The following is an 18858-nucleotide window of genomic DNA, read 5'->3' as shown; positions in this document are numbered from 1 at the left end:
TGCATTAGTGGTAGGGTATTTGCCTAATGTGGTGAAGAAGCGGGATTTAACTGCCAACACCCAACACACACATCCAAATTATATAGGCTATCTTTGAAATTCTTTATCTCTAGAGTGAAACAGGAGCTAAAGAACCATTTTTTGGGAAAGTGATAGGATCTATTCATTAAATAATGGTCAGACCATAAAACCTTCAGTATGATGGCCATACCAGAGGTATATTCATAGGCCTGGAACAAGTCGAAACAATCCTCATCATTCAGAGAGATGTTTTAAGTAACATGTTTCAGTGGCATGTTTATTAAACAAATGCTCAACAGATTTTCACAACAGCAACAAATATTATTTCACAACATCAAATCTCCCTAACTAAGGAAAAAATGACAGTTACAACAAGTTTGATGATTTAGATTGTTTTTCATGTTTCCTGGGGGCAAAACCAGTGTCCTCACTTATTTGCTTCTTTGGTATTTTCAAGTTTTTCTGATTTCATTTTCTTTACCTCTTCTCTGGCCAGGTGTCCCCGGAAGGCTGCTTGGATTTTGACAGCAGCAGCTTCCTCTTTATTTTCCCCCGCAGACTCCTTCATTGAAAGGAAAAAAAGTAAAAGACGTTTTAAACAACCTGTATTTTTGATGCCATTAAAATATATGCATACATTTAATCAATTTAGGGATCTGTTGCTTCCTGCAGAATTTTATATATTGTCACGTTGTACACATACCAAATGGCAAATGCCAAAATAGCAGGCACTTTGTGTGACAGTCTTTAATATATCTCTGCAATAAGATATATATCACTGCTGATTTCCTTTTTGGAGGATCGATCCAAAATAGTTCTTATTTTAAAATTTCCTGAGCAATAACATTTTTCGGGGGCAAGGGGACACGTAAGATTCCTTGAAGCATGGCAAAATGTTAAGATTAGTAAATGAGCCATTTTGAAATAATCATGATGACATACAAAGGATTAAAATGCTAATGTTTTAATTTCTAAATGATTAGCAAATATGAAACATTTCATAGTGGAATGCCAAAGAGAAATCCATTTACTTCAGTAATGTCAGGTTTAACATGGTTGACTGAACTTTGGCATACAGCTTATTCTTTTTTCCTCTCCTAAGAGATAGGTATAATTTACATATAGCAAAATGCATGGATCCTAAACGTATAACTGAACAGATATATAGCTCTTAATATATCTTAACTATAAAAATGTTACACAACTCTGAAAAAGATCTGTCACTTGCAGTGAAAAGTTTTCTCTATCTTTCCAAATCTTGAAGAGGAAATCATCATAGATTGAATGAACATATTCACACACACACAGGCATACAAACACATGTATATGTATATATATCATCCAAAATTTATACTTATACAAATATGAATATTTCAAAGATGAGATCAGTGTTGCGCCGCTCTCTTTTCCAGTATAACAATATCTTGGTTTTCTTTTTCTATGTTATTACCTGTTATATAACTCTGCCCATTCTCTTTTTATGACAACTTGTATTCCACTGTACTGATGTACTTTGATCTATGCACTCAAATCTCCTAATGATGAACTTTTGGATTGTTCAGCCTTCCCCCATCACATCCCTATAGTGATGACAGTCTTAATATGTGGCCACAAACTTAGCTTTTATTTTAAATGCAAACAGGATGGTATAAAATTCTCCAGATCATGCCTTCAATTGACAAGCAGTTGTCCTCAAGTTGGAAATCAATGAAATCCCAACCCAAACTCATGAAAATCTTTATAAGGGTGTCTAAGAAAGATGTAAGCAAATGACATGTTTTTTGTCTTCTTTCATATCATTGTATCCAATGCCAATGTTAGTGTTGATATAATTCTGGAATAACTATAGGAAAAATCTGGGTGGGAAGCAAGTTATTCCTTGAGGAGCATGTGCATTTTAGGAGTCCATCACTGGGGAAGAAACTGGGACATCAGGACATGAAAAGGACTCAGAAGTTTGGCTTCTGGCATTGTAGAGTGTGAGTTCTTTCTTCCTTGGCCTGGTCCTCCCAAGTCTGGACTATGAAGAATGTAGGCAGTAGTTTGCTAGTAAGTGTTTTAATCTTGGGCTCACCAGCAAATCAAACAAAGACAAGGCTGATTTGTCACAGTCTTAATATTTTCAACAAGCTTTTTCATGCCATTAAAATTACATCACTGAATACGGAGTTGGGTAGCATGCACGATCACCTCAATGCTGGCTTTCACACACTACTGAATACAGTTGGGGAGGACTCGAGGGAGGACTCACCCAGGGAGAAGCGTTATTTGCAAAGGGCTGTGGATGGAAGGTGAGTGAGCTACACTGTGTAAAGACATTTCACTTGGCTCTACCAAATTCTCTTTGGTTTTCCTTTTATTACCTTTGAATCTTTGCCATTGTGGTGGTGGTAGGTAACAACTAATGAAAAAATTCCTGAAGTAGAAGATGAATGTGAAAGCTCAAGACCAGGACTGTAAGTTCTGTCTGCTTTTGCCATCCGGAGATTTTCTATCCATTGACAATCTTCAGAAATAAGAGTTTACTTATTTATGTTTTTTGCATTTTACTTTTTTTTCTGGTGATAAGGATTGTGCTCACTAGGCATGCACTGTACAGTGGAATTATATCCCTAATCCTAAGATGTTTTTTAATGGAAAGAATGAGTTTCTGGCTGTAAGTGGCATGGTTGAAAATGATCTACCTGTTAGTTTATTATTGATGTTAACCTAGAAAGCAAAATTATAATTTTAACAATATAAAGAGTAGACTGATTCATATTTGAAATGCAGTTTAAATAGTAATATCACTTTGTAGAAATGCAATAATATATATAAAGTATTACGTTCAGAGATGCCTGGTGCTTTTTTTGCTCAGGTTCATGTTTCTCAGATATTTGTTGGCCCTCGTGGGAGGGCAGAGGGTCAAAAGGCAGTGTTTTATTTTTTACTTTTTTAGGTACTGGGGATTGAACTCATGATCTTATGCTTGCAAGGCAGGTGCGCATGCCACTGAACTAAACCCCAGCCCTAAAAGGCAGTGTTTTAAAGATAGCAAAGGCTAAGATCAAACCGCTCAAGAGTAATGAACAATTAAGTTATTAAGAACTAGGGAGAATTAAATGTCTTTATCTTTTAACAAGAAAAATATGTTGGAAGAAATGAGAAAATACTAAGGGTACTAAGGGTATTAACAAATACCAAAGATGTAGGACTTGCCAAAATGTTGTTTTTCTGCTTTTGGAATGCATATTTTATTTCTTTTAAAAACAGACAATTGTCTCCTACTAAAAGTTGATAAGATGTGGTAATGAATTCTGAAGTATAAAAAAGAGGTACCAGTAATTTCCAAAATAGTAATAAATAGCATCATGTTCCATAGTGTGAAGTTAAGTTGACTTTTTAATGAAGTTTACAGATTAAAAACTGAAGTAAGTTTTGCTGTGGAAATGATTTATATATAAAAAGAGAAACAAGCTCTGCCAGTTCTGATATAGCTAATAAAGTCCTCCAAAATAGAGGCACTGCTAACTCACCACCTATGGGAAGAAATTCTCTAACCCATAAAACAGGAATTTAAGGACGTGCAAGCGAATCATCTAAAGGCTTTAGAATTCAAAATGAGAGAAAAACACCTGAAATTTCTGTTCAACCCAAGGATAGGCTGGGGATACAGCTCAGTGGCACAGTGCCTGCCTGGCACGTGTGAGGCCCTGAGTTTGATTCCTGGAACCAACCCTTCCCCTCAAAACTCCAAACAAACAAAAAACCAAAAAATCAAAGATATAATGTTTTTCAACATTAATCTTTTGATTTCAATAAAACATGAATATTAATAAAACATGAGCACTGAAAATCTAGTAAAATACAAATAGATAGGACACACCCAAATAAGGGGGTACAGACAGATGGAACTTCACTTCTGAACTCAGGGAATAATTAAACACTACTTCTCTAAGATGCTCCCCAGATCTGTTGGAGAACATCAAAATCTGAACACCATTAATTCCTTTTTATTCTAACTAATTAAAAGCTAGTGTCCCATTGGCTGAAGGTATTAACTTGGTTATATAGAACAGTGTTCTCAGTATTATTATCATTTTCTTATTATCGTACTATGTTTGAGACAGGGTCTCAGTGATGTGGTACAGGCTATTCCTGACCCCCTGGTTTTAAGTGATCCTCCTGCTTCAGCCCCCTGAGTAGCTGGAATTATAGATACAAGTCACTATGCACAGCTAGTGTCCTCAAATTTTATTATATCTACAAACTTTTACCATTTGCTAATTCTAGTTTCCCTTTTGTAACACGTCAGTGATAATAATTAGGCTAATAGTGCTCGTTTATTTTTTTGGTACTGGGCATTGAACTCAGTGCCTTCACCCTGAACTACATCCCTAACCCTTTTTATTTTTCTTTGAGACAGGGTCTCCCTAAGTCACCAAATTGCCCAGGCGGGGCTGGAATTTAGGATCCTCCTAGCTCAGTCTCCCCAAAGTGCTGGGCTTATGGGCAAGTGTGACCAGGCCTGGGCACTAATGGTGATTTTAAAATAAAGTATCAAGCACTGATTCATTCAATAAGGTATTTGTTGAGTATCTGTTCTTGCTAAGTACCTGAAAAATAAGACATGGAGCAGTAAGTGATTTTATAACTTTCAAGCACATTCTTATTGATCATCTTTAAACTTAAACTAAGTATCTACACTTGATTAAGATACATTAGAAATGAATTTGTCACCAGAAAAGCATAATTAGAAAGTTTTAACAAGTTATTTGCAATACTTTATACAGTTCTCACAATTTGTGGGAAATTACAGTAATTAACATGTCATAGTTAGGAAAAATAGCCAAATTCAATAACTTCCCAGGACTATACCTTGAATGCATGATTGTTATAGTAGCGGTCGTCTATCTTAGCCCCCCATTCTGCTGGATCAAAGTTGGTTTCTAAATAATAAAAATATAATAATTTCAGACTTATTTGGAACTCATTTTAAAAATAAAGCTAAAGCAGTAACACAAAGTGAGTTTCTTGTTTCATATAACAGGTACTTTATTGACAGGTAACAACAGGATCATATGTCCATCAACAGAAGAATGAGTAAACAAAATGCGGCATTTATATACAACGGAGCACTACTCTGCTTTAAAGAAGGACAAACTTGAGTTTCTGTAGGAAAATGGATGCACCTTGAGATCATTAACATTACATGAAATGATTCAGACACGCATGCTTAAATATCACGTCGTTTCTCTTATATGAGAAACCCTAAGCATAATGATAGTCAAAAAAAATCTTAATGTTACTGTACATAGCTAAGTACTGCAGACAATAACCAGTGATCATTAATATACAATGGCAAACAGACATTAGTGATCCTTGTACTTACAAAACTACACATGATTTCCTCATAGAATTTATAACAAAACAGGAAAGAGAACAACTGAATTTATAACAAAACAGGAAAGAGAACAACTGAACAACCTAAGTAAAGACACAAGAGTTTGTACCAGTAGATTCAAGTGTATACAAACAAGTGCTTTTTCCCTAACTATTTTCTGGAACTTTTCATTATGGAAAATTCCTACCTTAGATAGTAGAGAGTATCAAACCCCTATATTTACACTATGGAGATTCAACAATTGGCAACTCATGATTTATTTTATTTTATCTACCCTCCTTTCTTCTGGTTATTTTCTATTTTTCCTTCTGGTTATTTTCAAGCATCTATTACTATTTCCACAAATATTTATTTCAGCATTTCTAAAATACACTCTTTTAAAATATAACCACAACATCATTATCATACCTAAATATACTAATTCTCTAATATCACCAACTGTCCAATTTCCCCATTGTGTAACACACATAATTTTACTTATTTATAATTTAATTCAAATTAGACCTACCCAAAATGGGAACAGTCTTTAGCTGTTATATGTTTTAAATTGCTTTTAATGGAAAGCCCTCATCCTCCCCTCATTTTTTCTTGCAACATATTTGTTGATAAAGCTGGGTCATTTTTCCTTTGGAATTTTCCACAGTTTACATATTTCTGTTTCCATGATGGCTTTTAAAATGATCCTTTGCCCTTGAATTTCCTATAGCTTGATAGTTAGACCTACAGGTTTGACACGATTCAGTTTTGGTATTTTTTTGGTGGGGGGTAGGGAAGAGTATTTGGTAGTGCTGTGTTATCCTTTCAGGAGATTAATTATTTCATTTTTTCTTATAATTGTATGATAATTTGTGTAGGGGTTGGCTTCATAATGCTAATATTCTAACTTAATCATTATTTGTTTATTTCTGGAGGAAATAATGAAAAAAATGAATGAATAAAGAATAATGAATAATGAATAAAGAAAATAGCCTCATCAATTATGTATTTACCTTGAAATGCCATTCTTGCATTCTTACACCAAACAAAGGTTAAAGTTTTATTTTTTTCTTTTTATTTATCAATTTTTAGAACAATTAGTTGTTTCCCTAGAATCCTCTCAAGGTGATCAATGAGTGGTGAATTTTGTTTGTAGCATTCTGAATTTATGAATATTTAACAAACTGGATAAAATCCAATGCACTGTATTTATTATTATTCTTTTTTGGTTCTGGGGGTTGAACTCAAGACTTTGTGCTTTGTATTTATTATTCTTATTGATGCTCTGTGCGAAATTTTGGCCAGTGGCAGCTTGCTCAGGAGCTCAGATTCTCCTAAGTCCTTAGCAAATAATCCTAGTGATCTTTGAGGATCTTATTTTTTGGTATAACAAAATAGTCAGCCTCACTGTATGATCATGTATATATCTTGGCATTAGCTAATATTACAAGAAGGCCTAGTTCTTGGGAAACAGTATTCAGACATGACAATCTAGTGTTGAGGGGTCCACTGGTATAGGGGTTGATCACTGTTTTGAGGTCTTTTTAATGTATGGAACTAGAAACTACTTTTTTGAGTTTTTGAGAGAAAACATTCTGCGGTCATATGGATGCTTTTTTACATTCAAATTTAGGATTATGGAATTTTAAAACCTCTCTTATTTTGATAATTGTACAATACTTTTCCTGCACCAGAAACCTTATTCTTGATAACACTAGCACAGTTATTCAGTTTATTCTATAATATAAAAGAATAACTCCTAGGATAACTGGGTTCATCAGTTCTGTATTACTGTAAAAAGTACATGAGGTAAATCAATTTAAAAAGGACCAAAGGATTATTTTGACTCATAATTTTGGAGGTTTCAGCCACAGTCAACTGCCTCTTGTTGTTTGGACCTGTGGCTACATAATATATTGTGGCAGAAGAGTATATGGGGAGGCTTATTGATCATGGCTGAATGCAAAAGAGAGAGAGGAAGAGACCTGTGTCCTGCAGGCCCTTTCAAGGGTGCATCTCTAGGGACCCCAAATCTCCCACTAACTCTCTCTCCTAAAGGCTCTGTCGCCTTCCAGTAGCGTCACAAGCTGGGGACTAAGCCTCTAACACCTGGCCTCTGTGGGATGCTCCAGGTCCAAGATATACCACTCCACTATAGAACCTCAGTTTGTAATTTGTTGTATGATTTTGGAAAACATGGCCACGTTTGTGTTTGTGTGGGCAAGACGGTGTGGTCATGTGTGCCACCTGGTGCACAGTTTGCAAGCAAAAACAAAATTCTGCCAAATGATTTTGTTTGTGGACTAAACTGTTTCCAAATCAAAGTATTCATGAACCATTGTACCACTGCATCAACCATAATATTACTGAAAACAAGTTAAGGTGTTTAAAAGCTCCCTTTGCTTCTAGAATATATTCATCGTGGATGCATGGCCAGGTTACTGTTCTAAAGTCACTTAAAATAATTCCTTTTGTGTTTCCATGTTACTCAGTATTAGTTCATGTGTCTCAATTTGCTTTTAAATTTTATGACTTGCCTAATAATTTTTAAATTTAATTTTATAACTATGCCAAACATTAATGAATCCAAGTTCAAGATATATTCTATCCTGTTTCCTCTACCCTGTTTCCTTTTCTCTAAAGAAAAATGATTTTTACAAAGATTCTTAAAGATATGCATTCATATCAACTTTTGTCAAATAAATAGTATACTAAACTTTTCCTTTTTTTTCATTGATTCTTGAAGATCATTCCCTAGCATTATATAGAGACCCTCATTCATTTATACAGCTGTATATTATTTCAATGTGTATAGTCTTAGTTTATTAAGTCAGTTCCCTATTATGGGAATGTAGCTCAGCATTAAAGCAGTTTCCCAGCACCCACGGGGTTCTGGGTTCAATCCTCAGCACTTCAACAATAAACCCCCCCCCCCTTATAGTTATCTGGGTTGTTTCCACAAATAATGATGTAATGGAAGTGTGGAGGATGAACTTCTGTGTCAGGGGTTAAATACACGTGTAATTTGGGTGGATACTGTTGAGTCTTCTTGTACCATTTTCATCTCCACTTGCAGTGTACATGTAGACTTCTTTTCCCCCACTATAGTGAGTATAGTGACAAACTTGGCTTTTTGTCAGTATGGTGGTGGGTGGTTGTTGGCTGCTGGGTGGAGCTTTGATTTGACTTCTATTATGCCTCACTTTGAGTAGATTTTCATATATTAAGGGCCACTTTGTATTTATTTTTGTTTGAATGATATTTGTTCATATCTCTTATCCATTTTTCTATAGGGTTACTATAAGTATATGTGACCCACTGTTTCTCCAGGCAGTCTATTAGGTTTATTAACCCACAGAGGTAGAAACTGCAAATATTTTTTCTCAGCTTGTCATCTGTCATTTTAATTTTCCTTATGGTGCTTTTTGTCATGTAAAAGTTTACTTTTATGTTGTCAATTCTATCAATCTCTTCCCTAATTGCAGCTGGAGTTTTGAAGTAATTCAAGCAATCTAGCTAGCAAATTTTTCGTGTCTTATGTTATAGAGAAATTCATCCATGTTTTCTTCTAGTAGTTGTTTGGTTTCTTTTAAAAAATATTTACATCTTTGATCAATTTGGAATTTATCCTAGTATATGAGATATCGATCCAATTTTATCTTTTGCCATCTTTATCTCCATATAATTTAAGAAGTCTACTTTCCTTTAGTGATTTGATTATCATTTGTATCATAATGTTAGATACTAGATACTGTTTCCTATCACAAAAGATAAAAAATAGTAGTAGTCACCACCTATGAAGAATGATAGCAAGGGAATTCTTGCACCATAGAGAATGGCTTTGAAATCCATAATGATTTTTTTTTTTTTTTGCCTTTTTTGAAAGACTGAATTCTGATTGTTGGCTAATTCATCTTTGGTTGATATGCATGGAAGTGGGTGTAGTGCTTAAAATTTTTTCAAATGGTTTTACCCATTGTTTATTAGTTAGAGAGCTAGCATTCTGAGGCTATTAAACTTAATCATCTATTGCTTTTATTACTGGTAAGAATGACTCAAATATTTCTGTAATGGGATATTTCTGAGTTCTAAAATTAAGCAAATGACTAAAGACTTTTTCCTGCATGGATTTGTAAAATTAATGATATAATAACAAAATTAGTGTGATGACAACTCACCTTTTTTTTCTATGAGATTTATCTTAATAACCTTTTCCTTTTAAGAACTGTTCATCACATGATTTTAGTGGAATTTAAAGTTTCATATTGTACAACAAATATCCAACCTAAATGGATTTGAAAAAGACCAGTGATAGGAAACTGGCAGAGATTTTGCAGTCTGCAGGACAAAGAGGTGGAGCTGGACAGGGTTTATGGGTATTGTTTTAATTCTGGCTTTGGGTTAGGTTTCCTCCCTCTGTGAAACAGTTTATAATTGAATGTCTTTTTGCCTGCAGCTATTTCTAGTTGCCTTTACCACTCTGTTGGAATATCAATCAAAAGAAGTAACAACTGCTCATACAACAATGGGTTTCTAGTCAAGAATAGGTTTTTAGAAACCAATAATTCCCATTTGGATCACTGGGTCAGTATTGATAGTCATAAACTTTCAAGACCTTGGATCTGCAGAATTTAGTAATGGAAGGTGCTTTGCTTTGGCTCTCAACCAAAGAATCACTGTTAGCAAGGATTTTAGTCTCTGTGTAGGGGGGACTTTGAGAGGATAAAGAATATAAATTACCTTCCTAAGCCGGCAGTTCGCTTTTCAAAACAGTTTGTCTCTGTGCCTTTATTGAAGAACAGTTTCATATACCCAAGTGAATACCAATTTATTTAATCTGAGTGTTGAATTATTTTTATAACACTTATAATACTTTCAAATGAGAAGATTTGAAATTTCAAGAAAATGGCAAATTATCTTCTCAGAAAGAATAGACAGTCAACTATTGGGGATGCATAGGAACAATCTGCTAAAAAGAAGAGGGTATACTGTCTGATTCTTTTAGTTCAGTTTTCATTTTAAGAAATAAAATGAAAGTGGTCAGGAGAATAAACCAGTAATATTGAACAATGCAAAATTCATTTAAGAGAAGCTGTCGAAGAGACGCATGTTGTTTTAAATAGCAAGAACTGTTATTTGAAGACACTTTGCTTCCTAAAGGGCTTTTGTAGAAAGGACATGTCTTAAGTTTTGCTATAACCACTTAAGTCTCTTATTTTTAAAAAAATCTTACTCTCTCTTTTCTCAAGAAGGTCCTTAAAATACGCTGCTGCAAAAGCTGGTATATTTTCCGGTTGCTCCCTCAGGATCTCACGTGTGAGCCCTTCAAGAAGGTTCCCAAATCCTTGTGGAATTCGGAGGTAAGTGTTGGAGAATGGATTTGCCATCTTCTTGGGAAGAACTCCCTATGATACCTACAGAATCATTAAAGAGTACTAAGTATATCTAATTTTAATGATATAATCACAATTATGACAACCAATTATTCCTGAGGCCCAAATTCCCTGGACTTAAATTCTTTTTTTCCCCCCCAACAGAACCTGAGTCCATCTGTTTGTTGCAAAACATTTTGAATTCTTCATTGTGAATCAGACTATCACAAATATAGACCCATTCCACTGGCTAAATAATTTTCTAAAAACATAGTGTTCCTTATGACACTTAGAATTTTTTTCTATCTTCTGGTCCTGGAGAGCTGAGGGCAGTTGTTGCTCTCCTATAAGTATCTAGTGTGAATGACTGTTAAAAAGCTAACAGACTGTTAAATTATCAACTGCTCAAAAGACCCTGTTTAAGGTTTGAAATAGGAAATTTAAAAGTAGATACTAGTCCTGGTTCTAGAAATTCTTTTAACTTGTTAAGTTTCAAGATTTTTTTTTTCTCAGCTGCTACTTCTGGAGCATGACCTGTGTGTCTTGAAGCACCTCTGTACTTTGGAATGGGGTTGAGGAGGGGAAGGAGGTCAGGATTTTGAATCCCAGCCTCCAAACTTGTGGAATTCTTCTGTTTTCTGATATGGTCTTGACCAGCCAGGTCTTCTTCTTTGGTCTTGGGCTACAAAGGCTAGATTAAGGGTGAATGTCAAGCAGTAATTTGGGCTACTGACTATGGAAAGAATTCTGAGAAACCTGTTGGGTTTCTATGAAGTGTGTGTCGATGCCCCACCCAGGCGACGCGATGGCCGGCATCCTGGACGGCGTCCAGTGTTTAAAGCGGCCCAGTCTCCCCTTTTCCCTCTCCCCCTTTGTTTTTAGGCACTGAGTCATTTTAAGGGGTGCGAAACAAACTGGCCAGGCCCTAAACAGCCTAGGAGTGAGGGCGGATGGAGGGAGGGGAAGACGAGTTAAAGATTTCAGAATGCCTACGAAAGGACTGCCTTTAGCTCTCAATCCGCTCCAGGGGTTCCAGGTGTGTGAATCTACCTCTTACCTCTTCTTTCTCTCCCAGCTGGTGCCGTGGGTTAGAATTGTTTTTTTTCTTGTTGCTGGGTAACCGTTTTTTTTTTTTTTGTTAAAAACTACGGCGGCCGACAAGAGAGAAAGGCACCTCGCTCTGTAGCGGCAGTTGGTTTCGCAGACTGAGTACGGAAGAGGGCGGGGTCGATGTCCCAGGCCCCGCCCCATACATAGAGACCCCGCCCCAAACACTGCAAGCCCCACCCCTTCAGGCACAGGTCGAAAGCCCCACGCTGCGGATCCTGCAGGGCGCAAGTATGGCGGCCCCTGGGGCTGTGCTTGGGCTGATGCTGTCTGTAATCCTGTGGGCGGATGGAAGTGCAGGTGAGGCAGATCGGCCCTACCGTGCCCCGGCCGCTCAGCCAGTGCCGGCTCCGAAGTCCCGCATCCTCTTCGGGGCCCCACTGGCTTCCCCTTTCAAGGTCGGGGAGGGACTTTCTCTGACCAGGCCTGGTGCGCGCGCGTCTGCAGGGCCGCAGCCCGCGCCTCAGCTTTCTCCTCCTGCTCCCACCCTTGACACGCCGCCTAAGGGGTAGCGGGGAGTTCCGCTGATCCGAGAGGGGAGGTGCAGACCGAGGGCCTCGGGGGAGCTCGGAGGGAAGGGGGCGAAGCTAGTTAGATAATATTTGAAAACAGGTGACTGAGTCATCCAAAACATTTCAAGCAGCTGCCCCCTCAGTGGTGCCCTCGGGGAGGGTTGGCATCAGGCTAGGTTCCTCGCGGGAATTACATTTTACTAGTTTTAAGTGGTTATTAGGGCTAAGAAACACAGCCCCCTCACTAGCTCAGAATAATTTAAGGCTCAGCTTTGATTTCTGGTGCCGTCTGGAGATACTGATGGTGGAGTAATAATGCGTGGCATTGCGGGCGGAGGAGGCTGACGCACACTGGTTATTGTGCAGGTCAGAGGCTGTCACCTGAATACCCTGAGCTGGACACGGTGAGAGAGGAGAGGCCAGAAGAATCAGTCTGTCTGCTAATGCAGAGTAGAGTGTTTGTCCCCCCACACTTTCCTTCAAACCTCTTGAAGGGTGGAATCCAAAGATCCCTGTTAAGAAACAGAAGTGAAGGAGGGAGAATGGCACGACTGCTATTCTACTTAGGCACCTGCAAAATACCCGATTCAGACAAACAGCAGTCCATAAATGTATGTGTCTTCAGCACTTCCCCTCGTTCCTACTCATCGACCTTTGGCGTCTATTACACGAGGTGAAGAGAGAATTAAGAATAGCGTCACAGTTTTATTAGATTTTTCTGTTAACAGGTATTAACTTTAATATCAACATTTTGTCTGCTCCTTCGGGTCATTTCAATCACTTTCATTAATTCTGACTGTATTTTTCATTCATTCTTCCTTGCTCTAAATTTCTCTTCCTCCTTAACTTGGTTGACTACCCTGGCATCTTTTCTTTAAACCACCGGTCCCCCTTTGCCCCTGTTTATCATGTAATATTTGAGGTGTAGAAAACTACATGTAACAATGAGGGCAGTGACCCTTGAGCTCACACCCAGTTTGAGAACTATGACAGTTTTGTTGAGACAGCAGTGGACTATTCAGTGGAGTCTGCCAGGCCCCTGTCCCAATCCAGGTAATCACTTTCCCAGTTTTGTCGGTCCACTTGTAATCTTTCACCTACAGCACTCACTCTTGTATTTCTGTTCCAACCCCAAAGAAGGGAAAAGTTGAAGAACTTAAAAAAAAAGTTCACAATTAATTAATTGTATCTTGTGTTTGACCAAACATCTTGCTCTCTCATCTTGTTTTTCCATTGCTCAATTCCTGGGTGAAGTTCCATTGTCTATCAGGTGGAAATTTGAGCTTTTCTAAAGACAAGGAATATGATTTTTCCTTGACTTGTCATCATTATCTAAGTGGAAGTTAGAATAACTTTAGAATCACGTGACTGGTGTTAGCCCTGCCAGAAATAAGCTTGTGATTTGAGGCCAAAGTCTAGTGTCTCCAGGGTTCCTACCACAATAAAGATCTCTAGAAGAATGTAAATGCCCTGCTGGCAAAATTTTTTATCTTTTATTACTGTTTTTGTTTTTTCTTCTGTCACTTGTTATTTCTCCAGTGCTTAAAATAGTACTTAGCACGTACTACATATCAATAAATATTTGCTGAAATTAATGAATAGGCAAGCTTGGGTCTTAGTGTGTTGATCAATAATATGATCATACTTCTTGATGTAATTGATGTGATCACATCATGATTATAAAGATCCTTTCCATCTCTAAAATTCTTCAGGCCATCATAAAGGCAGCCCCTCTGCTCAGTAAGTGGGTGTTGGTGAGCACAGACTGGCGGGAAACAGTATTTCCCCAGCCTGCGGGCCGCTCTGCACAAATAAGCAACTAGCAGGCAGTTTTTTCTCCCCATCCCTGTACTTTCATCCTCTCTCTGAGGAGCTCTTCTTTATGCCCTATTTTGTTCCTTATGAAGCACCTACCCAAGAAAGGGCCCTCCCACACATGTGCCTCTTCCCCCAGCAGGTTGCCAACCTGCTTATGCAATTCTGACTGTTGTGATCTCTTCCTAGAGTATTTTGCTCATGGTAGTTGTGTATTTCCAGCCCTGTGGGCCTTCTGGATGATGATCTTCAGTTATCATATAGGTTTCATGATGGAACTCATGGGAGAGAGGGAGCTGAACAGTTTTAGGGTCTGGGCTGTTATTCAGAGAACAGTCTAAATATACCACCAAGCTTGTGGAAGAGACCCCATTAGCTCTACTTCCCTGTTAAATATAGTCTCAGGGGCCTGGCCTCATTTGGAGCTTCTAGGGAGGAAAATGTCAGCCTTGTTAATTCTAATTCTCTTTCCTGCCGATCACGTTAGCTTAAAACCCTTAAAAAAAAAAAAAGAAAAAGAAAAAGCATACTTTTGTGAATTTTTTTCTTTTAGGGATTTTTTGGAGGTCTGTTTTATTCATACAAACCTGGACATAAGTTTTATTATTTTTCTTGTTAAGCGTTGATAAGAAGCTCACTGACATGACTTCAATTGATGCTTGTTATTAAAAAATATTTCAGTATAGGCTAGAAGTTAAAAATAGGAATGATCTCGTTAAAATGAGTTCTTACTCAGTCTTGTTAGTGATTCTCTAGAATAGAATGTGGTTTCAAAAAACATTAAAAACCGCACAGTTTTAAGTGTGCTTCCTTTTTTATTTTTGTATAATTTAGCTTATGAAACAGATATAATTGTGATAAAAGATCTTTATTTAAAAGACTTTCGACCAGTCTTTTATTGGCCTTATTCTTGTGTCTGGATTCATCTGAATTTACCTGTGAAGGACATACTCTTGTCAAGGATATTGATAAATGCGGTACATTGGGTCATCAAAAAACCAAAATAAGGGAAATTATTTAGAGGAAATTAGCATTAACAGGATGGAAGGGAGGAGATAAGAGGGGGAAAATATTAGAGTAGCTTTGTTGGGGAGAGGCATAGCTCTTTATTTCCAGCTACTAGGAGTGGGCGTGGTAATGGAAAATCTGGGAGGGAAGTGGTTTATTTTTCACATAAACACCATCTGTGGAGTGCATGCAAGGTGCATTTTAGTGATTCTGGGGGGAGAAAGTCAAGTGCTGGAGCCAAGTTTGAGAACAAGAGATGAGCAGCTCTGTAGAGGGGGCGGGGTGTAGTGAGTGGTACAGTGGTTGTCCTTGGCTGCTGGAATTTTCCTTAGTGATCATCTTGTCCATGAGGCATATTGTTGGAATATGTTCTTATTGTGTCGCTTGTCTGATTAGAAGAAATAAGATCTAGCTTGAGGTTAAAAGGACTGGTTATACTCAGAATTCTTTTGTGTAAAGATTGTATATGTTCCTTGCTGTCCCACCAGTTGAGTTGGTAACAGACCCCTTTTAAACTGCTTCCCTAAATGTTTGTTAATTTTTTTTAGGTATTGGTTTTCGCTTTGCTTCATACATTGATAATTACATGGTGCTGCAGAAGGAACCTGCGGGAGCAGTGATCTGGGGCTTCGGTATACCTGGAGCCACAGTGACGGTGACCTTGTGCCAAGGTCAGCAAGCCATCATGAAGAAAGTGACCAGTGTAAAAGGTAAGGCAGTCCAGTCTCCGTTCAGCTATTGTCTTCTTCTGCCACCTACTGGATTGACTGAAAATGAGTGCTTGTGTTCCAGCTCAGGCCACCTGTCGTCTATCCATCCCTCCAATTGTCTGTCCATCCACTCACCTATCCATCTGTGAAAATTATTTCAGTATTTGCTGTGCAGTAGATGCCAAAGATATGAAGAAAAATAAGGCTCAAAGTCCCTGTGTTCAAGAAGCTCACGGGACGATATGAATAGATACCAAGTCCTGTAGTGTGTGGTCAGGGCTATGATGAAGGTGAATTTGGAATATCATGGAATGCAGAAGAGAAACAGCTAACTTGGTCTGGGTGGAATGGGAAGGTCCCTGCAGAAAGTGACGTTTGAGCTGAATCATACATAAAAGTGAGGTAGCAAGGAGGTGTAGCTAAGAACCTTTGCTCTAGAATTCACTGTCTGAAGTCAGCTCCTCACTCATTTTATGACTGCATAACCTTGGAAATGTTATTATACATGCGGAGATAGTTGGTACGGGATTATTATGAGGGTTAAATAATTTAGCACATTAGAACGGTGCCTAGCACCAGTGAGTACTGAATAAGTTTTAGCAGTCATTAGTGCTGTTATTTAGCCAGTCACTTAAATATTTATTGAGTAGCTGCACCTGCTAGATACTTTGCTATGTACTATTGATGTAGTAAAAAGCAAAACAGATATGGCCCCTCCTTTTATGAAGCTTGTAGGTTAGGGGGAAAGACACAAAAATGATAAGCGGTGTGGTGAAGTGTGATAAATGCCACAATAAGTAAGGACACATTGGGTGTGCTGGTGCGTGCCTGTAATGCCAGCAGTCAGGGAGGCCGAGGCAGAAGGATCAAAAGTCAGAGCCTAGATTGGACAATTTATCAACTTAATAAGACCCCATCTCAAAAAATAAAAAAGGGCTGGAGATATAGCTCAGGCCCTGGGTTTAATCCTCAGTGCTGTAAATAACAAGATTAGAGTGTTATTTTATTTTGTTGTGTTATCATGGGTTGAATCTAGGGCATTTGCCCTGAGCTGCTTCTCAGGGCCTTTTTATTTTTTGATACAGTGTCTCCCTAAGTTGCTAAATTGCCCAGACTGCACTCAAACTTGCAGTCCTCCTGCCTCATCCTCCCGGAGTGCCCAGATCCTAAGCTTCAGATTGTTATTTTAAAAGTTCACATTGGCAGCACTGTGGAAGATGGGTTAGAGATCAATGAGGTAGAGGAGGTGGGACCTGTTAGCAGACTGTTATGAATCCAGGCCATCCATGATGAGAGCTTAACTCAAGAGGGTGACTGTGACGATGAATGTTCAAGAAGGCAAGAATTAGCAGCTTCCTCGAGCAGGGAGATCTAACAAAGGTGCCTCTGTCCAAAGGAATAAGGATGTATAAGACAGTGTGTGTAGGAGGCAAAGCAGGAAGCCCTTGATTCAGGAAGGTGTGCTTAGAGCTGATCTTAGGGTTTGCTCTAAAGCAATGAGATGTGCAGAGAGTGACTCAGGCAGGGAGATTACTCTGGGAGTGGTGGAGTTAACTACAGAGTTGGTGGCTTGAGGAGAAAATTTGTAAATATAGACAGGAAAGCTGGTGGAAATTTTACTGGAAGAATTTCTTTCTTAGTTTTGTCAGTCTATGATACTGATTATCCAGAGCCACCCAGATCCTAGTGATGTGTCTTTATAATTCAGCAGCTTCCATTCAGCAAGCATTTTAAATACCATGCACGAGACACAGTTGCAAGGTAAGCAGTTCTAGCTCTTTATAAGACTTTTTAAGGTAAAAATATTGTTGTTTGAAACTAAGTGGAAACTGTAGTTAAGACATAGATGTCTGTTGGTGTAAATGCTACTGGTGACATGCAGGATGACTGAAAATGAAGACCTCTTGGACTAGCCATGCTTTCTGCTGTGTTCCTCTTAGTAATGAGCAGAACTGTGTGCCAGTAGTGGCCCTCTGAATAAATGGTGTTGGTTTAGATATTCAGAGAACTGCTGTAGTTCAAAAATAAGAATGGGGCTTCATGATGTGCTAATAAGTTACCAGCAAATATTCAGGAGGCAAAGACTATGTAGTGTTGTACTGAGAGAGACAGAAATACAGAAAGCACAGATATTATGTAGCATTTCAGGTTTTAATTTGCTCTCCTGCGTTACTTTTAGTAGTCCACGTGTTTCAGGACCAGTACTTGCAAGGTGGGCTGGGACAAAACAGGATAGTAGGTTGTGATGAGAAAGAATGACAGGTAATCATTAAGAGATGAACTTCCTTTATGGTGAATGTGAGCCTGCTTATTTATCTTCAGTTTAATTTTATAAACATCCATCAAGTGTTTACGTGTATAAAACACTAAGGAAAAAACTTTAGGAAAAGACAGAGGCAGATACAAATGGTGCTCACTCTGCACAAGCTCATTGTTTCATGTTCTTCTTTCTATTTAGTGCTTTAGGCTCACGTAATGCTTTATTTGCTCCACCAAAAAGTGACAAGGCACTTGGAGTTCAAACCAGCAAAACGTAAGGGAATGAACTTATTCGTAGACCATTGATAATTTCCCAGGAAAAGAGGGTGATGGTGTTGGTAGATCTATTTATCTGACTTGCCACATTTACTTACTACAGAACAAAGGTTTTTTAGTTTGTAGAGGTCAGCAAATCTCCTCCAGTAAGACTTTCGTTCTCTCCTATCTGTGAAGCAAAATGGAGAAAGAGTTACTTGGAATATAGAAAGTAGGCATGTAAGAAACTGCATTAAAGCAGACAAGAAAATGTCTCTCAAAAGGGACACTACAGGGGATATTATTGGATGGTTGGTTTCTGTTTTAGATTACAAAGAAGACTTTGGGATTTTTAGCCAGATGACCTCAATTTCCCTTTTTACCTGTGGTGATGTTTAATTTATTACCTATGACATAGAAAATGAGAGCAAAGATTTACC

General features: G+C 38.1%; 2 protein-coding genes across 4 annotated transcripts in view; one reads left to right on the top strand and one right to left on the bottom strand.

The window, feature by feature from the left end:
- Positions 1-270: 270 nt before the first annotated feature.
- Positions 271-12336, bottom strand: Spa17 (sperm autoantigenic protein 17). Of its 2 annotated transcripts, none has more exons than XM_063255987.1 (4): positions 12180-12336; positions 10614-10794; positions 4879-4949; positions 271-583 (listed from the first exon to the last, which is right to left on the bottom strand). In XM_063255987.1, exons 2-4 carry the CDS (start codon positions 10765-10767, stop codon positions 449-451), a joined length of 360 nt encoding a protein of 119 aa, XP_063112057.1. In that variant the 5' UTR covers positions 10768-10794; positions 12180-12336; the 3' UTR covers positions 271-448. The 2 variants fall into 2 exon arrangements, with proteins under 2 accessions (XP_063112057.1, XP_013010904.1); XM_013155450.2 differs by lacking the exon at positions 12180-12336 and adding an exon at positions 11810-11979.
- Siae (sialic acid acetylesterase) overlaps positions 12003-18858 on the top strand; it is a 34349-nt gene continuing 27493 nt past the window's right edge. Inside the window, exons 1-2 of one of the 2 annotated variants that reach the window (XM_003472571.5) lie at positions 12003-12159; positions 15743-15904. In XM_003472571.5, the coding sequence (XP_003472619.1) occupies positions 12093-12159; positions 15743-15904 (229 nt within the window). In that variant the 5' untranslated portion in view covers positions 12003-12092. Of the gene's footprint in view, positions 12160-15742; positions 15905-17451; positions 17666-18858 lie in introns of those variants that run through there. The other variant, XM_063255985.1, reaches the window with a different exon arrangement.

This window comes from Cavia porcellus, unplaced genomic scaffold (genome assembly GCF_034190915.1).
Source record: "Cavia porcellus strain 051 isolate PalLab524CR breed Dunkin Hartley unplaced genomic scaffold, mCavPor4.1 scaffold_9, whole genome shotgun sequence".
NCBI classification, from domain to species: domain Eukaryota; kingdom Metazoa; phylum Chordata; class Mammalia; order Rodentia; family Caviidae; genus Cavia; species Cavia porcellus.
Note: the sequence above shows the minus strand (reverse complement) of the source record. Positions and strands in the feature narration are given on the sequence as shown.

Excerpts from the sequence above, each read along its gene's own strand:
- Spa17 (XM_063255987.1), bottom strand. The coding sequence starts at position 10,767 with ATGGCAAATCCATTCTCCAACACTTACCTCCGAATTCCACAAGGATTT. Across the intron at positions 4,950-10,613 it reads CCTTCTTGAGAAAAGAGAGA|AAACCAACTTTGATCCAGCA; the intron begins GTAAGATTTTTT and ends TTTATTATTTAG. Across the intron at positions 584-4,878 it reads ATAACAATCATGCATTCAAG|GAGTCTGCGGGGGAAAATAA; the intron begins GTATAGTCCTGG and ends CTTTCAATGAAG.